The sequence below is a fragment of the Penicillium brevicompactum genome, assembly GCF_028827555.1.
Source record: "Penicillium brevicompactum strain IBT 35665 chromosome Unknown utg000002l_segment0_segment0, whole genome shotgun sequence".
NCBI lineage: Eukaryota > Fungi > Ascomycota > Eurotiomycetes > Eurotiales > Aspergillaceae > Penicillium > Penicillium brevicompactum.
In genome coordinates, this window is record NW_026623205.1 from 2,895,781 (window position 1) to 2,911,382 (window position 15,602).

The window sequence follows — 15,602 nt, forward strand, 5'->3', positions numbered from 1 at the left end:
ACTCAGTGTGGATCAAGCCGGTGACGTTAACTGACTCGACTCGGTGCTGGAAGTTTGGAACCGTTTATTTTCAATCTCAATTCGAATTTTCAGATTGAATATCCCCTGAATTCATCAAATTCGGTATAATGGTTACTCAAACTACTGCTTGGGTGTTGAAGGATCAACAAGGTATCGACAGTCTGCAGCTAGTCGAAAATCACCCCGTCCCCACTTTAAAAGACGAGGAGGTTCTCGTGAAGTTACATGCCGTGTCTCTGAACTACCGCGACATAGTTATTGCAAAGGTTGGTAGCAGAGATAATTCATCATCACGAACTCTCTCAATCCAACCCCATGCATGTATACTAACCGGACTAGGGCGAACCCCAACTTCCATGCTTCACACCCAATGTGACACCAGCTTCCGACGGAGCCGGCATCGTCGAAGCAGTCGGCTCCCGAGTCAATTCATTCAAGCCCGGAGATAGAGTCTGCACACATCTCGTCTCGCAATTACCTCCATCTGATGCGCCGAACTTTCTTGATATCAACTCTGGGCTTGGTCAGCATCTTGATGGAACACTGCGTCGCCAAGGTACTTTCCACGAATCGGCTTTGGTTTCTATGCCCGCTGGATTGGATTTCTTACAAGCGAGTACCTTGACTTGCTCCGGGCTTACTGCTTGGAATGCTCTATTTGGACTCGAGGCACAGGCTCCTCGGAAAGGATCGAGTGTTCTCGTGCAGGGAACTGGTGGTGTATCGATAGCTGCGCTGCAGGTAAGACTCACAGCAGCTATTACAATTATACTTCTCTTACTAATCCTGTTGCAGTTCGCTCTCGCCGCTGGATCGACTGTCATCGCCACGACCAGCACAGACGCCAAGGCTGAGCGATTGAGATCTCTCGGTGCTCATCATGTCATTAACTACCGCACCACTCCTGCCTGGGGAGAGGTGGCTAAGAGCCTCACGCAGAATAGCGTGGGCGTGGATATTGTCGTTGATGTGGGTGGTCTGTCTACTCTAGCACAGTCACTGAAAGCCTTGCGCACAAATGGTCTCGTCGCGGTGACAGGACTGCTTGGAAAGCCGGAAGATCAAATCGCCATTCCCTCATTGCTAGATTGCTTGGTTAATGTGTGTACAGCAAGAGGGATTTTGCTAGGAACTCGTGACCAGTTCCACGCAATGAATCAGTTCATCGCCGAAAAGGAAATCAAGCCTATCATCGACGAGAAAATGTTCAGCTTGTAAGAGGCTAAAGAAGCATACAAATACTTGGAGCAGCAAAAGCATTTCTCCAAAGTGTGCATTCAGTTGGAATAAAGTTTTTTGGAATAAAAATCTTCGTGTTCTAATCTTAAGTCATGTGCGGTATCGCTGTGAGCTTGTCTACAACTTAACCTGTCCTCGCTCCTGGGGTCCTGCACAGCAAGTAGGTTCGGGGTGTTGAGTCGACTTATTGAAAGACTGGGTAGACGCGGGCACATCCAGAGCGGGATTCTTGGTGAAGAAACCATCGGGCTTGAGCATGACGCTGACGCGCTCCATGGGCATAACAGGGAAATCCTCAATACGAGGGTTGTGAGTGAGACCGAAAGCTAGAGGCGCGTTAGCTAGATAAATAAGGTGAAGAGGGATAACATACTGTGCCATAGAACGAGGTCCTCGTTTTCAACTGCGTCATTGCGGCCAGCCCAAACCTCCACACCGTCGGACTCTTTACTCTGGTTTGTGAATTCGCCAGCGGCGAAGAGTTCGTCATCCTGGTACTTGGTCACCCAGATGGGACGGGTTGCGAAGCGAGCGCGCTTGTTGGAGAATGACTTGGGGCTCGCTAAGATCATCTGGCTCGGTGAGGTTTGCAACTTGTATGCGATAGGGTGGTGGGTAATTGGGTTGATGATGGAGTCGTTGCGGATCTTGAACACGCGGTTGCGATCGACGCTTGTTGAGGCACTGCCGCTTGACTTGATGATGTTTTGCTCTGTGGTGTATCCGACGAGCCATGGGTTGTTGTCATCTTCGGGCATGGGTACACTGTCTTCGTAGTAGACTGTGTTCTTGAACCCGTCGAGGGCGGGATCGATACGAAGGGAGAACATGTGCTGGTGGTACGGGGCCATCACACCTGGTCCGACGTTGGTTCCCCATGGCACAGTTTGGCCGTTCTCGTTATCGAAGGGAACGGTGGACAGAATACCAGTTGCCCGTACCTCAAGCTCGATGTTGGCTGCTTGATCGAGGATGAAAGCGAAAATGTACTCGTAGTTAGCGACCGTGCAGATCATTTGAACAACGAGCTGACGGTTACGGACAACCGTTGCCTCGCCGCTACGGTAATTGGTGTGTTTGTGCTGCAGGCCATTGTCCTGCTCGTGCATGCAAATGACGTTCTTGAGTTGGATCGGCGCACCCTGTGCATCTGTGCGGTAACCGTCGAAATACTTGATGTGGCCAAGACAGTCGCAGCCGAGACTGAGTTGGTTGGCAGTGATACCGAAGCCGACATCGCCAACATCAAAGGCCTGTTTGCGGTGGTAAGGGGCGCGGGGATCTGGGGAAAATTAGACGGGCTATTTGAAGAACTCTGCGGAACATACCAGCGTAAGGGACGGTCATCTCGGAGAAAGATAGACGGTAGAAGGTGTTGCGGCCATCATAGGTCACGTTGTGAAGAACAAGGCCCTCGCGGTTGTTGAAGCCAACTCTGAAGCGCCACTTCTGCCACGAGACTGCGTTGCCAATAACACTAAAAGAAGCGCCCTCCGGCTGCTGGACGATATAGGGCTTCAGATCTGTACGGAGTGGCTCATCCAACAAATCGTGTGCATATTGAACAGTGGGCACTGGCTTCCAAGGCTGCGTCTCAGTTGTTTGAGTGTCTGCGCCACCAGGCAGATAATCCATGCGGATCAGCTTGCGCGAGATCCCATCGAAGACAGGAGAGAATTTGCATGGGAGCGAATACTGGTTGTTCTGGGGATGATCTGTAGCCACAATGTACATGTAGCACTGGAAGAGCCGGCGGGTCTCCTTGGCGTCATCTGTGCCGTAGATCCAGGGATCCATGCACACAGTGTGGCCGGCCGGGAGCTTCAATTTCTCAATTTCAGCCTTGACCGCTGGATGGCTGAGACAGAGTTCCTCAATCTCTAGCATTTCATCAACATCGACCGGTCCTTGGACATCCTTGGGAAGCTCTTTCGCGGACACGATGGACTTGGTGTCGGCGTTGATCAGGGCCTTGAAAAACGAGCCATTGTCCAATCGGTGGAAAAGCGCCATTAGCAAACGTGCCGGTTTGCGCGGGCGCACCTCCCCTCGCCGTTCGGCTTCAAGGTACGGAACCACCTCATGTTTGGCGGGTTCCTGGAGATCGATACGCTTGTATCGCAGCTTCACACCGGGAAAGGCGGACTCCAGAACGGAGACCGCCAGCTGGATCTCCACAGGAGTAGTTGGGTCAAGTGGGTGAAGACTGGCCATTGTGATTGATTTTGCATGAGGGGTTCTGGGGCCTGGTCGTGCATTTATGCTTGCCCAGTCCCTCGCAATTCATGCCGGCTCTATCGGGTAAAGCATGCGCGGCGTTGGGGGCCATATCATTGGCCGTGAGCACTCCACACAGCGCAAGTTTCCCCCCCAAAGGGCTTAGTGCATGTCTTCCTGATAAGCCCAGCGGGGGTGGGTAATTGGCGCGGAGTTTGGAGATGTGGAGATAACATCGATTAAAGTGGGAGATCGGGCTTCAGTGCGATACGCTGGAGACTACGGAGTAGGGATGAACAGAGAACTTTGATTGACTACTCCGTACATATGGTGTTCGGGCTGTTTTGGCCTTGTGGCCTTGTCTCCTTAAAAATCTGGCCTTCAACAATGACCTTGCTTCAGACGTGCCTATCCCCATCTCCTTTGCGAATACTGATCATGGTCTTAAAAATCTGGCCTTCAACAATGACCTTGCTTCAGACATTCCTATCCCCATCTCCTTTGCGAATACTGATCATGGTCTTAACGACCGATTATGTCGGGGTTTTCTGTAGCCCTGTCTCAAATGAGCACCTGTTAGCCGCGCACCATTTCGGGTTGAGTCGGACGGACCTTTTGAGTCTCGTGCACAAGGCCGTCGATGCAATATTTGCTAGTCAAGATCAGAAAGACAAATTTCGCAAAGTGTGGATGATGTCTTACCATGGTCGTCCTTCTGTTCTGGATGTGCCAACTGACACCCCTACCTTGGATCTCTCTCCCAGGGAAATCTGCGATATCTGGGCTCCTCGGGCGTACCGAAAATGGAACCGCGAGCCGGATCCCGTAAGCCATAGTTTGGATCAGCAGGGTCAGAGTCCATCACCCAATCTTCATCCAGCAGATCGTAGTCACAACCCCGGTTGTAAAAGCGTAGCGGAATCAAACGCCTCTGATATTCAATCTCCCACTCTGGTGTGCCTTTGATAGGACGTGGGCGACGCGGAGCAGGCGGGCGTGGCATTTCTTGTTCAGTGGACTCTTCTTGTTCAGTGGACTCTTCTTGCTCAGTGGACTCTTCTTGCTCAGTGGACTCTTCTGGAGAAGATGACTCTCTTGGAGAAGATGACTCTCTTGGAATGGCGATGGTTGGCTCGGCGTTCTCCTCGGTTTCAATCTGCCGTCCCCGAGAGGGGTCGCCAGCGGGGTTAGAGCGGGGAGATACTCGAGGCCGCGGCAGGCGTGGAACTTCCTGCACGCGAGGCAGTCGCGGATACTTCGGCTTCGCTGGGTTGCCAGTTGCACCCATTTGGTCCTCCTCTCTTGGCCTTTTGGTCTGTGGGGTCTTCGGAGTGACAAGAGAAGGCACAGGAGGACGAGGGGGCGCAGAAGCAGGAGAAGCAGAAGCAGAAGCAGAAGCAGAAGCAGAAGCAGAAGCAGAAGGAGCACGATCAGAATCAGACAAGCCGGATGGAAGATTGAAAGTCACACGGCGAGTGGCAGGAGTAGAAGAAGAATTGGCAGCCATGGTGGGCATACGTGACACACGAGGGGCACGAGGAGGAGGAGAAGCAGGAGGAGAAGAAGAATTGGCAGCCATGGTGGGCATACGTGACACACGAGGGGCACGAGGAGGAGGAGAAGCAGGAGGAGAAGAAGAATTGGCAGCCATGGTGGGCATACGTGACACACGAGGGGCACGAGGAGGAGGAGAAGCAGGAGTAGCAGAGTCCCGAGAATGATCAGTGGGTGGGGGAGCAGTGCCACGAAGAGACAGACGTGAAGAGACACGGGGAGGAACTGGAGTGCGAGGAGATGCTCGGCGCAAAACAGCTTGGCGCGAAACGGGAGAAGAAGCAGAGGGAGAAGAGCTTTTCACCATCGTCTTCGTGGCCTTGTTGCTTTGAGCTCCCGCGCTCGGGGTCGTCTTCTCGGGCGTTTCCTCAGGTGTCTTTCTCTTGATAGCACCTTGGGGCAGCTCCATGTGGACCCGCCAGGATGCATCATGGTATATGAAATACCGAAGAACATCATAGACAGATTCGACAACCTTTTCGCGATCTGGCTCGTAATCCTGGATTGATTTTGGCAGCTTTTGATAGTTTTCTAGGCATGTTTGTCTGAACTCTTTTCTGAAAGCCCCGGATCTCAGTATGTCCCTCGCATCTGATACGTTTCTCACCAGCAGGTAATCGTTCACAAGTGGAGCATAGACTCGTTTTATGAATCGTAGGAGGGAATCCCGAGCCCGAGTATCGGCGGGGTCGATGCCGAGCGGAGCCCAAGACTGGGACACTGAGCTTCGCACATCGACTCTTCTGACCCTATGAGACCGGTCTCCCATCTTGAAAGAGCTTATGATAGCTCCAGGACGAATGATTGGTAGGGAAGATGAAGGTTGTGATTGAAGATGAATGTTGCAAATCACGGTGCGGATTGAGGAAAGGAGAGAAAGAACTGGAGAGAGGGAGTTGCGATCGATATCCCCAAGCTCGCAGGAGCCCCTTGGGTTCGGGGACATCTTGACACTTTCCACTTCGACTTCTCAACTTTCGTTTCTGGGCGTGACAGATTGCGGGAGAGCGCAAACCATCTCATTTATTGACATGCTCTGATGACATCGAATTCATATCATCCGATGGATTAAAGTGAATGTCAGTACTCTATATCCACAGAGCGTGACATCTAGGATAATCCAGCATAGATAGATACATAGATTGATCCATGGATAGATTTGATTAACGTCCGGCGGATAATGATCCAACCCGTCGACGGGTCCACGGGTGGACATGAGAATCCGACAAGATTAGTTTGTAGTGTCATCCATGGATATCACATCCATGGATAGACCTGACCTTCAAGATCTGTTTTAGCAGCAAATCAAACATCAGCATTACTTTCGGCATTAATTTGGCTCTCTTCTATATCTACATCTTCACAACATCAGCACTAACTGTACGTGAGTAGTGAAAGTTTGTTAGGAGGTCAGATGACTCCCTCTGCCTGGATAGCTCTCTCTCTCTCTCTTCCTTCTTTTCCCCGGTCGGTCTTTTTGCTTCACAGCCAGAATCTACTGTTTTGAAGCAATTCGTGCTTCTCCTCCGTAGATCAGCCTGTTCTCAAAGTCCGGGCAGCTCATGTGTTTGGTCGGAAAGCAATTCCCCACCAAATGAGAACAATCCCTTGGATCGCGTTCGTATTGCAAGACCTACATCTTACAATGTCTTATAAAACCACAGACCTTGGATGCCTGATTTCGCGTTTGAGCGCTCTAGTGCGTCATTTCGAAGTATACTCGCCCGATCAAGAGATTTGATGACTTCGGATCTGACCGACAAGTCTAAAATTAGGTGTCGCAGGGCTGGCACCATGGAACCTCAACTCGCGGAACGAGTACCGGGGATGAAAAGTGGGAACAACACATCTCGAAATGGAATACGAAGGCTTTTTCATTGGACAAACCCCCGCGTACCGAGGACTCAGCCATGGGGTTGCTGACAGCTGACATACAACCCAAAGTATCGTCGGGGTAGACTATATCGAAATATCATGATGAATACTTGTTGTAGACATCCGAATCATGATTTTGGTCCGAAATGGAAGACATCATTGCGCCACCCGAGGACGACGGTGCTGGCAGAACCTCGTAACCCAATTTTAGCCCTACATCCGGCGTCGAGGGGGATGTGAGAAAAAGCTATATAAACGACCTGGATATTCCGGTGAAATAACTTGATCTATTCCATTCAGCACACAACTTCCTCTTCTATCTATATCGCACATTCTTCATTCATCCTATATACAAGATGAGAACCTCCACAATTATCAGTCTCTTCGCGGTCGCTGCTGTTGCCAGCGCTATTCCAGTCAAGCGAGATGACCATGTTGAGATCACCTTCATCGGCGCAGCAGATGCCCAATTCACTCAAAGCTTCCCGAGCGATGGGTCCGCTGTCTCTATCAGTACGCGCCCATAAATCATTCCTCTGATACGTATGAACTAACACTAACCTCTCCAGCCAACCCGCTGAGCATCTCGAAGATCTCCTCTGGTGTGAATGGCTTCCAGTGTACCTTCGATGGTATCGACCACAGCGTCACAACCGTCAGCGGAGCTGAGACAGTAGACGTTGGCCCACCGCAGACCCAGTTGACAGGCTCCTGCACACCTGTCAATGACCACCCTGCCAGAGGACTGGCCTGGGTTACCTTCATTGGTGCTGCCGATGCTCAGTTTAGCCAGGGCTTCCCCACTGACGGTGAATGGGTTCAGATTAGTACGTCTCTTTCTCTGAATATATTGCATCCGGACACAGCACTGACTTCTACAGCCAACCCCTTGAGTATTTCACACATTCAATCGGATGCCGCAGGTGTCACTTGCGTTTTCAATGGTATTGATAAGAGCGTCACTACCGTCAGTGGTGGTTTGGTCGATGTTGGGCCTCCTCAGACCCAAATCTCGGGATCCTGCCATTTTTAATTTCTAGGAATGTACATAAGGCAGATCTTGCGCTTTTGGGAAGCATAGCAGAGGGGGCGGAGGGGATTGGGGTATTAAACATTTAGTTTGTCTTGCTTTGATTTTTGTGATTTCTCGGACCTGAACACATCTCCTTAATACTTTGTCAATATGTCATTCCTTACTGAAACTAAATCAATCGTGGCTCATGTCTGGGCTCTATTCCATTTACAACATATCAATGTCTTCAAAAGAACCTTTACAGTAGCAGCCCTGGAGTGATGCGACAAATATCACGTTCCAATTTGTGTTGTTTTTTGCCTTTCTGATGAAGTAGTTTGCATATGATATCAAGACAATTTGAATGCATGTCGTTATTACAAGATGACCCGTAGGTAAGAAATCAACTCAAGCACAACCTCCAGGGCTTCTCGGGACTGAAAAGAGTTCAGTTCGGAAAACGTAGTAGTCCACTTGCGATCACAAACGCGATCCTTCAGGTTCCCACGCCTCATCAAATCCAGCTGAACGAACCCACATCGGCTTTCCCTCTTCAACAGTGGAATCAACCGCTAATCAGTTAGAAATGAATGACTGTGGTGATCAAGATCAACCTTACCGATATTGCCAATCCTCAACCACACATCTCCCCGAATCGGCATCTGGGGGTTACTGCTCTCATAAGGCTCACAGACCTTTTGACCATGGGCCAGTGCTCGTGTAAGCTTAGCCAGATGTCCATCATCATCGGGGTGGGCAACGCTCCGCGCGAAGATCTGCGACCAGTTCTCTTTCGCGGGATATTTGGCCACCTCCTCCAGCAGAAGATCCGGTGTGCCACGCGAGGTGTACATGAGGAGATCCATTCGTCCCTTCCATTCCAGTAGACGGAGCTTGGATTGCTGGTCTAGGTATGGGAGTTTGACAATCTTGGAAAAGAAGATGGATGAGTTGAGACAGTGGATGAGGAAAAAGTCCAACTTCATCTCCCGGTCATGCCTCTGCGCGGTACTCGTATAGTAGACTAGCCACGAGTTAGCACTTTTCACGGACTGGAAATTGACATACTAGCTTACCAACTGTGTTAATCATATCCGCCAAACGCTCATCGACTTGGTCTTCGGAGACGGTGAACTGAGCGGCATATTTCAACATCGCCCCAGGTGCCCTGGTCAACACGCCATCCCTGATCTTATTTTGATCAGCCCATCGAACACTGTCTTTGAGTGCCTGATCTCCCCGAATCTCGTTCAAGAGTTGTAGAAGGGACTTCTGTCCTGGCTTTCCGACCTCGCCAGCGATCTTCTCCGCAGGCAAAAAGAATTCACGACCGATCCAGTTGTCATGCACGGCTGCTTGAGCAAGACCTTGCGCTACTATGGCAGGTTGATTGAATTCAAGGCCGAAGCCAAGGTGGATCAGTGGATGAATCAGCCCTGTGCGATTGGAAAGTCAATATCCCAAAGTATAGCTCAACAGTTCGACACGTCCTACTCACCACCAAACACTCGACACAGCATATCCTCTGCCCTTTCATCTCCAGCAAATACATACTCCTTCAAGACATCACCAGTACCCTTCGTGTCAAGTTCTTGCTGAAAGAAGGCCAGATAATTAGGATAATGCTTTTCCTTCCCGAGATATTCCTTGAACTTGACTTTGTCACGCATGGCCAGAACCACTTCTTGGTCAGTTGGCCGCACAGGTCTCTGGTAGCCTATATTGCCTTGGTATGCGGCTTTGATCTGCTCGGGAGTAGCTCCGAGGGCATATATGCTGAGAATGTGATGGGGGATATGATCTGTACCCAGTAAGCATAGCCCTCGCCTTCCGGTTTTGCGGATCGATGTTAAAAACATACTATGGAACCCTGAGTCGTTGAAGAAGACGTGGTGTTTTGCCATGTCCTCCTGTAGAATCTCACTTGCTGTCCGCGCTGAATCTTCTCGGACATTTGAGCTATAGATTCCCGAGTCTGCTGTCGGCGACAGGTGGATGTTGGTGGCAGTCGCCATGGTGGACAATGTACGGGACTTTATTCCGGTGTTTGAAATAAGCTGAGTCTTTAGTCGCGAGGTAGGAACTAAGGACGGTTGAATGATTGGTCTCAACAACGAGAGTTTGTAGTAGCGATGAATGTTCATCAAGAACCTTGGAACAGGTCTCTGGGGTTCGATTAGAGTGTTGCGGGGAAGCTCTTATATAGTTGCAACCAGAGAATGGAGCTGTACGACCTGGCAATCCGGTCAGTCCTGCAGGGAAAGTAAGTAACCTATTAGAGCCGTGCAATTAATCAAGTTAACCTTGGAATGGGGATCGGATGGAGCTCCAAGCAGGAAAAGCGGAGACTTCGGTCTTTCGGGCGTTCCGATGCCACGACCGAACGTCATATCCGTCAGCCTCCCATTTCCAGACCGGTCGGCTGACTGAGCTCTACGCTTAGAGTCATACGGTTGGATGATACATGTGTTTTTGTATTTTCTTTGCTTGTAAATATATGGCTAGGGTCCAATCTAGATGGTAAAGTCAAGAAACACGTGCATTTTATTCGCCGTTCTGCTTCTCCTTTTTGCGGCGTTGGCGCTCGCGCTCCATTTTCTTGAAAAGTGGATGGTGTCCCTTGTCTTTCAGCTGCTTGTTTCGGCTCTTGTTATATTCGATGTACGCCATGTCATCACCACCGGCCAGACCACTAAGGGTGGCCGCACTGCGCTTGGCATTCGGTTTCTTGCCTGCAACCTTCTTGCCAGAGCGCATGGAGAACAGGTCGTCATTAACTTGTTCGACGTCTGCAGATGACTCGTTCTGCAACATGACTTCTTGGAGGAGTTCGCGACGTTCAGCTGGCGTCGCATATGAAAGTCCCTCGTAGTTGTCAATACCCTGGAGATGGGTAATGACCTTGAAGGCGTAGCCTTGGTCAATCAGGAAAGCTTGCCGTTTGGCCGAGTAGACCATTTCGTTGGTATCCTTCGATACAAGCGAGTAGAAGAAAGCATTGAAGCCCTCGTCATTTCTGCGCTTGGCTCGCAAGATTCGTCCAAGTCGCTGTGCTTCTTGACGACGTGATCCGTAGTGTGATGAGATTTGGATCAAACAAGTGGCTTCTGGTAAATCAAGCGATGTGTCACCGATTTTGGACAAGAATACAGTGTTGACCTGCTCATTGTGTTGGAAATTCTCCAAAATGCGCATACGCTCATTCTGTGGTGTGCCGCCGTAAATGTAAGCCTTGTTAAGCTTCAGCGCATATTTCTCCAGAGCGTACACGTTGTCCGAAAACACAATGATTTTGTCACCACGCTTTTCGTGGAAATCGATCAGGAACTGGCACGCTTGGAACTTGCGAGGGTTCATGATGTAGAGCAAAGCCTGTTTTCTGGAGCTTTCGCGCAGATATTCGGAGTAGAACTCGGTCGTCATCGGGCACCATACTTCGGCACATTGAACCTTGGCAATGTGACCTTGTGATGCAAGCTCCATCCAGTTTGCTTCGTAAAGCTTAGGTCCGATCAAGAAGTTCAAATCCTTGATCTTGTCATCTTCACGAAGCAAGGTTGCCGTGAGACCCAGTTTGCTCTGTGCGGCGATTGCAGATGTGACCTTACGGAACATCGAGGCTGGTACGACGTGGACCTCGTCGAGGATCATCATACCCCATTCTCTTGACTGGAGCCAATCCATCATCTTCTGGGCATCATAAGACCGAGCCCGGGTCTGCGACACCATTGAGTATGTCGACACAATGATACCTGTAGATCTTTTGAATTTCTCCTTGTGGTCAGAAGTGAAGATAGCGATATCTCCAGGATCAATAGTCGTCCATCGTAAGAACTCGTTTCGCCATTGCACGACGGACATGGAACTGGTGCACAGAACAATGGTTCCTTTCTTGATGGTTGCTGCGGCTGTGATACCCACAAGGGTCTTTCCGGCACCACAAGGCAAAACAATGATACCACTCTTGGCGCGTCCGTTACCAAACATTTTACTAAGACTTTTCTCTTGATAAGATCGGATTCGTGCCGCGGGCTTCAAATCCATGTCCAAGTTCGGATTGACTGTGTCTCCTTGGAAATCGTACTCCTCCAAGGCAGGGCAACCGATCGATTGGCAGCGGGCTTTCACGACTTCGACTCCAGCGGCAGGGATTTCGAAGCTGTATGTGGTTGCTTCTTCATTGTCGTCCTCGCCGACGTCGTCAATGCCGTAGTCCACTGCTGCATCTTCCTCGGTCTCCTTCTCGTTTCTGGCTGCGGCGCCCTCTTGCTGGGTTGTCTCTCGAATGCCTGCTGCGTCTTTTGTTCCCGGAATAACCAGGCCACCCATTTTCGGAGCAGCCCGCTCAATGATGCCTTCTGTGTTGTCCATTCTCTGCGGTCCGATAACCTCGTCCTTCAGAAGTCGTTGGAGCATCTCAGGATCCGTCGTTTCCACAAAGTATCGGTTGTGTCGCAACACCATCTTGATCTTGCCGTAGGATTTCGTAAACTCGATGATGAAAGTCCGAATACTTTCAGGAAGTGGTGTCTTCGAAAGACGGTCCAAAAATTCCACGATATCTTGGGGTTTGAGACCGACCGAGACGGCCGCATAGAGACTGTGTCCTGTCAAGCGGTATTCGTGGAGGTGGGTCGGGCGCGAGAGCGGTTCCGCGATGGTAGTGAGGAAATCTTGGGCTTGGGGTGCCAGCGGGGAGAAACTCTCGAGGGTGATTGTTCCCTTCAAAGGCTCGATCCATAGGGGCCGGTTGTAGTGATCGACCTTCAGCGGGAGGGAGGAGAGGTCCTTGTATCCAAATCTTGGGTCTGTCTTGTCCACCTGGTTTTTCTTTGAGAATGACTGGAGGGAAAACTTGTTGACGACCTCTTTATGGCAGACTTAGTATCCGAGTCACCTCAAGTGAGCAGACTGCCGCACTGTACCTTTCAAGTTTGACTCCTCCGGCAACTCTTCCGTGTCCGAGTATTCATCGCTGCTTGATATTTCGGTGACATCGGGGACTGGTGTAGCGCGCTTCGAGGCACTGCTGGATCGACCAGCTGGTATAATGAGCCATCTGTTTCCTGGGTGAGTGTGCTTGGAACTTACTGTCAGCCGCTTTGCGTTTGGGAGGCATATTCGCGTATGCGCAGCAAGCGTAAGAGCGGGTCAACGAGTATCCAGTATCGATCGCAGTATGTACACGGTCGGTGAAACGGAGCGACGCTCCGTAGAAGAGATCTCAGACGATCATGGAATCAAAGATGCTGACCGCATGCACATGCGGCGGCTGGCGATCTACGCTGCGTGATTTCTCTCGGTTGGGAGAGATCAAAGAAGCGATGGCGTTTGAATGATTCCAGTGAAGCGAGGCTGAAGAGAATGATGAGAGGAGAGGAGAATAAGAATGCGATCATCGACTCAACTATCGATTCGATGGTTGATAAGCGTTCCGCCTGAGGCGACAACCCCCGTGATTGGCTGCCGTTATTTTGTGGAGCAGCTTCGATTGACGTAGAGCTTCTTCAATTGCTTCCTCTTGTACTCTGTACTCTATATCCTCACCATACCAAGCACCATGAATACAGTAAGTAAAGATCCTTCTATGTTGAAGACTCACGGTGCTAACGCGATATTGCCTTCAGGTCAGATCTACCTGGTGAGCCGAGCTCCTTCTTGAGGAATATAACGAATCGTATGATCCAAATGCTGATGTGGCTTTCACTCTAACAGGATGGGCTGGGGTGCCCTCTTAGTCGGTAAGTGAACCTTGCTGTCAGATTCCAGTAGAATCGCATCATCTTCATCGGTTTTCGCAAGGGTTAGTGCTAATACATCCACCAGCTGGCGGCGGAGCGTACTACTTCGCAAAGCAATCCATCAACGCCGACCGACAATCCCGATTCGAGGCCGAGATCAAGCACAAGGCCCAGATGAAGTTGATGGAGGAACAACATACTCGCCAAGCACTCTCCGTGCCCGCACACACGAACAATGATGTCAGCGCGAATATAGCGAAGATGGCCAAATTCCAAAACGCTGCCGACGACGTTGCCTCGCCTAGTGTCGAGGCCTCCCACGACCCAGCACCTACCCGTCACGAACCTTTGACTGAGGCCGACCGAGTATTGGAGAAGGGCAAATATGAGGCTGCGAAGCCGTACCGTCCGCCTACTGGAAACCGATTCAGCTGAGCGGCTGGCCGCATTGTACATTTTTGATCTGTTGGCACAGTAAAGACCCAGCTTTGGAAACCCTGGTCTATATCCATGTCGGTATATGTACCATGTGATCACTTTCAGGTTGCTCAGCATGAGCATGAGCATGTACAGTACTACATTACTACATTACTCGAGATGCTTGAATCATTTCAATAAATAGATTTGAACAGACGTAGCTGATTCAGACTTACGCGACAGTAAGCGCGATCAGGACGAATCGTTGATTCATTCACGTCCCTCATTCATGTTTCCCTCAGAATTAGTCTGGTATCCATAAGAGCAAAACCCAACGCCTTCCCAAATTTGCCGGTCATGATGCATAATAATGTGTGGTTTCGTTACAGCGCCAGCGCTCACACCTCACTTCTCACTTTAGGGTGATTCGACCCTTAACGCGCGTGGAAGCAGAGTGGGGGATTCCTAATCACACATGGTTAGCTTCCCCACATTTTATACTGGCTGCATACTGTATGTCACTCACTTTGCACTGGTAGGCATATCCAGGCCGCGTTGTCGTGAGCTTTCCATGGCCGGGGGCACAAATGGAAGCACTACACCGGATACGAGGAAGCCCATGGTGATGGCACGAGCGGCGCGTGAGTCGGGACGTGGGCGATGAGCCGAAAAGTGACGGATGGAGGGGCGCGTCACGGAAGATAGAATGGCAGCCATCGTGTAGAGTGTGGACTGGTGTACGGAGTACGGAGTAAAGGTACAGAGTAGATAGAGATCAGAAGTAGTGGAACGTAGTGGGATAAAGTAGCTAGGTCTAAAATCAGGGGGAACCAGGGTCATATTTAACTCCTACTCATAGCAGTATAGGGTCAGGCCATGCAAAGAGGCGAGCGATCCGTGTGGGGACGATATCAGCGGGGCACATATGGCCTGATTGCTGACTGATGTGAGCTTATTACCTCAGTTACCTACTCAGGTCACGCTTGGAGAGAAGGATTTCCCTCTCGGATTATCGGCACGAGCTCACGCCATCGCGGGGTTAGTGGGGAACGCTGTTGGGCGTCACCGCGTTAAGTGCGGAAAATCAACGCGGGAATGAAGTCCCGGCGGAGCTCTCAAGAGGAGCAGGTCATATTGGATGAGGACGGCTGGACTATTCCCGACGCCCTAGCCGGGGAAAATTGTATTAGCGGGTGGCGACATATCACAAGTACGGAGTACGTACGGAGTATTGATCACTGTGCTTATATATGGAGTATGGAGTGCATAACTAGTCCTCAATTTGAGACTACTATGGACCATGTATCACATTGGGGTCTATCCTTGGTTATTGTTTCCACATTCAATATTGTGTGTATGAAGTTTATTCAAATTGAACTGCTGAATCATGGTCTTGGAAAAAGTGAAACTCTTACTCCGTGAGGAATGGTAGAGAAGAAATACAACAGTTTGTAGGGAGAACTTGAGAAGTGTAGAAGTATACGGGGTGAGGGGAGTACATCGCGTATGGCTTCGTGCTTTTCCTA

General features: G+C 50.3%; 8 protein-coding genes across 8 annotated transcripts; 3 read left to right on the forward strand and 5 right to left on the reverse strand.

Moving 5' to 3' along the window:
• Positions 1-128: 128 nt before the first annotated feature.
• On the forward strand, positions 129-1,239 carry N7506_003767 (zinc-dependent alcohol dehydrogenase family protein; the record flags this gene model as incomplete). The annotated part of the gene is made up of 3 exons (XM_056953062.1): positions 129-287; positions 361-762; positions 817-1,239. The coding sequence occupies 3 exons, from the start codon at positions 129-131 to the stop codon at positions 1,237-1,239; spliced, it is 984 nt and encodes a 327-aa protein (XP_056814754.1).
• A 138-nt stretch (positions 1,240-1,377) lies between these two features.
• Positions 1,378-3,474, reverse strand: N7506_003768 (Copper amine oxidase N2-terminal; the record flags this gene model as incomplete). Its single annotated transcript, XM_056953063.1, has 3 exons — positions 1,378-1,586; positions 1,634-2,542; positions 2,589-3,474. 3 exons carry the CDS (start codon positions 3,472-3,474, stop codon positions 1,378-1,380), a joined length of 2,004 nt encoding a protein of 667 aa, XP_056814755.1.
• A 579-nt stretch (positions 3,475-4,053) lies between these two features.
• Positions 4,054-5,800, reverse strand: N7506_003769 (uncharacterized protein; the record flags this gene model as incomplete). The annotated part of the gene is made up of 2 exons (XM_056953064.1): positions 4,054-4,129; positions 4,224-5,800. The coding sequence occupies 2 exons, from the start codon at positions 5,798-5,800 to the stop codon at positions 4,054-4,056; spliced, it is 1,653 nt and encodes a 550-aa protein (XP_056814756.1).
• Positions 5,801-7,262: 1,462 nt separating this feature from the next.
• Positions 7,263-7,939, forward strand: N7506_003770 (uncharacterized protein; the record flags this gene model as incomplete). The annotated part of the gene is made up of 3 exons (XM_056953065.1): positions 7,263-7,419; positions 7,476-7,733; positions 7,788-7,939. 3 exons carry the CDS (start codon positions 7,263-7,265, stop codon positions 7,937-7,939), a joined length of 567 nt encoding a protein of 188 aa, XP_056814757.1.
• A 459-nt stretch (positions 7,940-8,398) lies between these two features.
• N7506_003771 (questin oxidase family protein) lies at positions 8,399-10,083 on the reverse strand (the record flags this gene model as incomplete). The annotated part of the gene is made up of 5 exons (XM_056953066.1): positions 8,399-8,490; positions 8,538-8,942; positions 8,995-9,354; positions 9,417-9,719; positions 9,780-10,083. Coding segments are annotated over 5 exons (1,464 nt in total), but the record flags the coding sequence as incomplete, so codon positions are not given.
• A 379-nt stretch (positions 10,084-10,462) lies between these two features.
• On the reverse strand, positions 10,463-13,037 carry N7506_003772 (TFIIH/NER complex ATPase/helicase subunit SSL2; the record flags this gene model as incomplete). Its single annotated transcript, XM_056953067.1, has 3 exons — positions 10,463-12,786; positions 12,844-12,960; positions 13,010-13,037. 3 exons carry the CDS (start codon positions 13,035-13,037, stop codon positions 10,463-10,465), a joined length of 2,469 nt encoding a protein of 822 aa, XP_056814759.1.
• Positions 13,038-13,478: 441 nt separating this feature from the next.
• N7506_003773 (uncharacterized protein) lies at positions 13,479-14,094 on the forward strand (the record flags this gene model as incomplete). The annotated part of the gene is made up of 4 exons (XM_056953068.1): positions 13,479-13,487; positions 13,546-13,559; positions 13,634-13,659; positions 13,745-14,094. The coding sequence occupies 4 exons, from the start codon at positions 13,479-13,481 to the stop codon at positions 14,092-14,094; spliced, it is 399 nt and encodes a 132-aa protein (XP_056814760.1).
• Positions 14,095-14,598: 504 nt separating this feature from the next.
• N7506_003774 (uncharacterized protein) lies at positions 14,599-14,793 on the reverse strand (the record flags this gene model as incomplete). The annotated part of the gene is made up of 1 exon (XM_056953069.1): positions 14,599-14,793. The coding sequence occupies one exon, from the start codon at positions 14,791-14,793 to the stop codon at positions 14,599-14,601; it is 195 nt and encodes a 64-aa protein (XP_056814761.1).
• Positions 14,794-15,602: the final 809 nt, after the last annotated feature.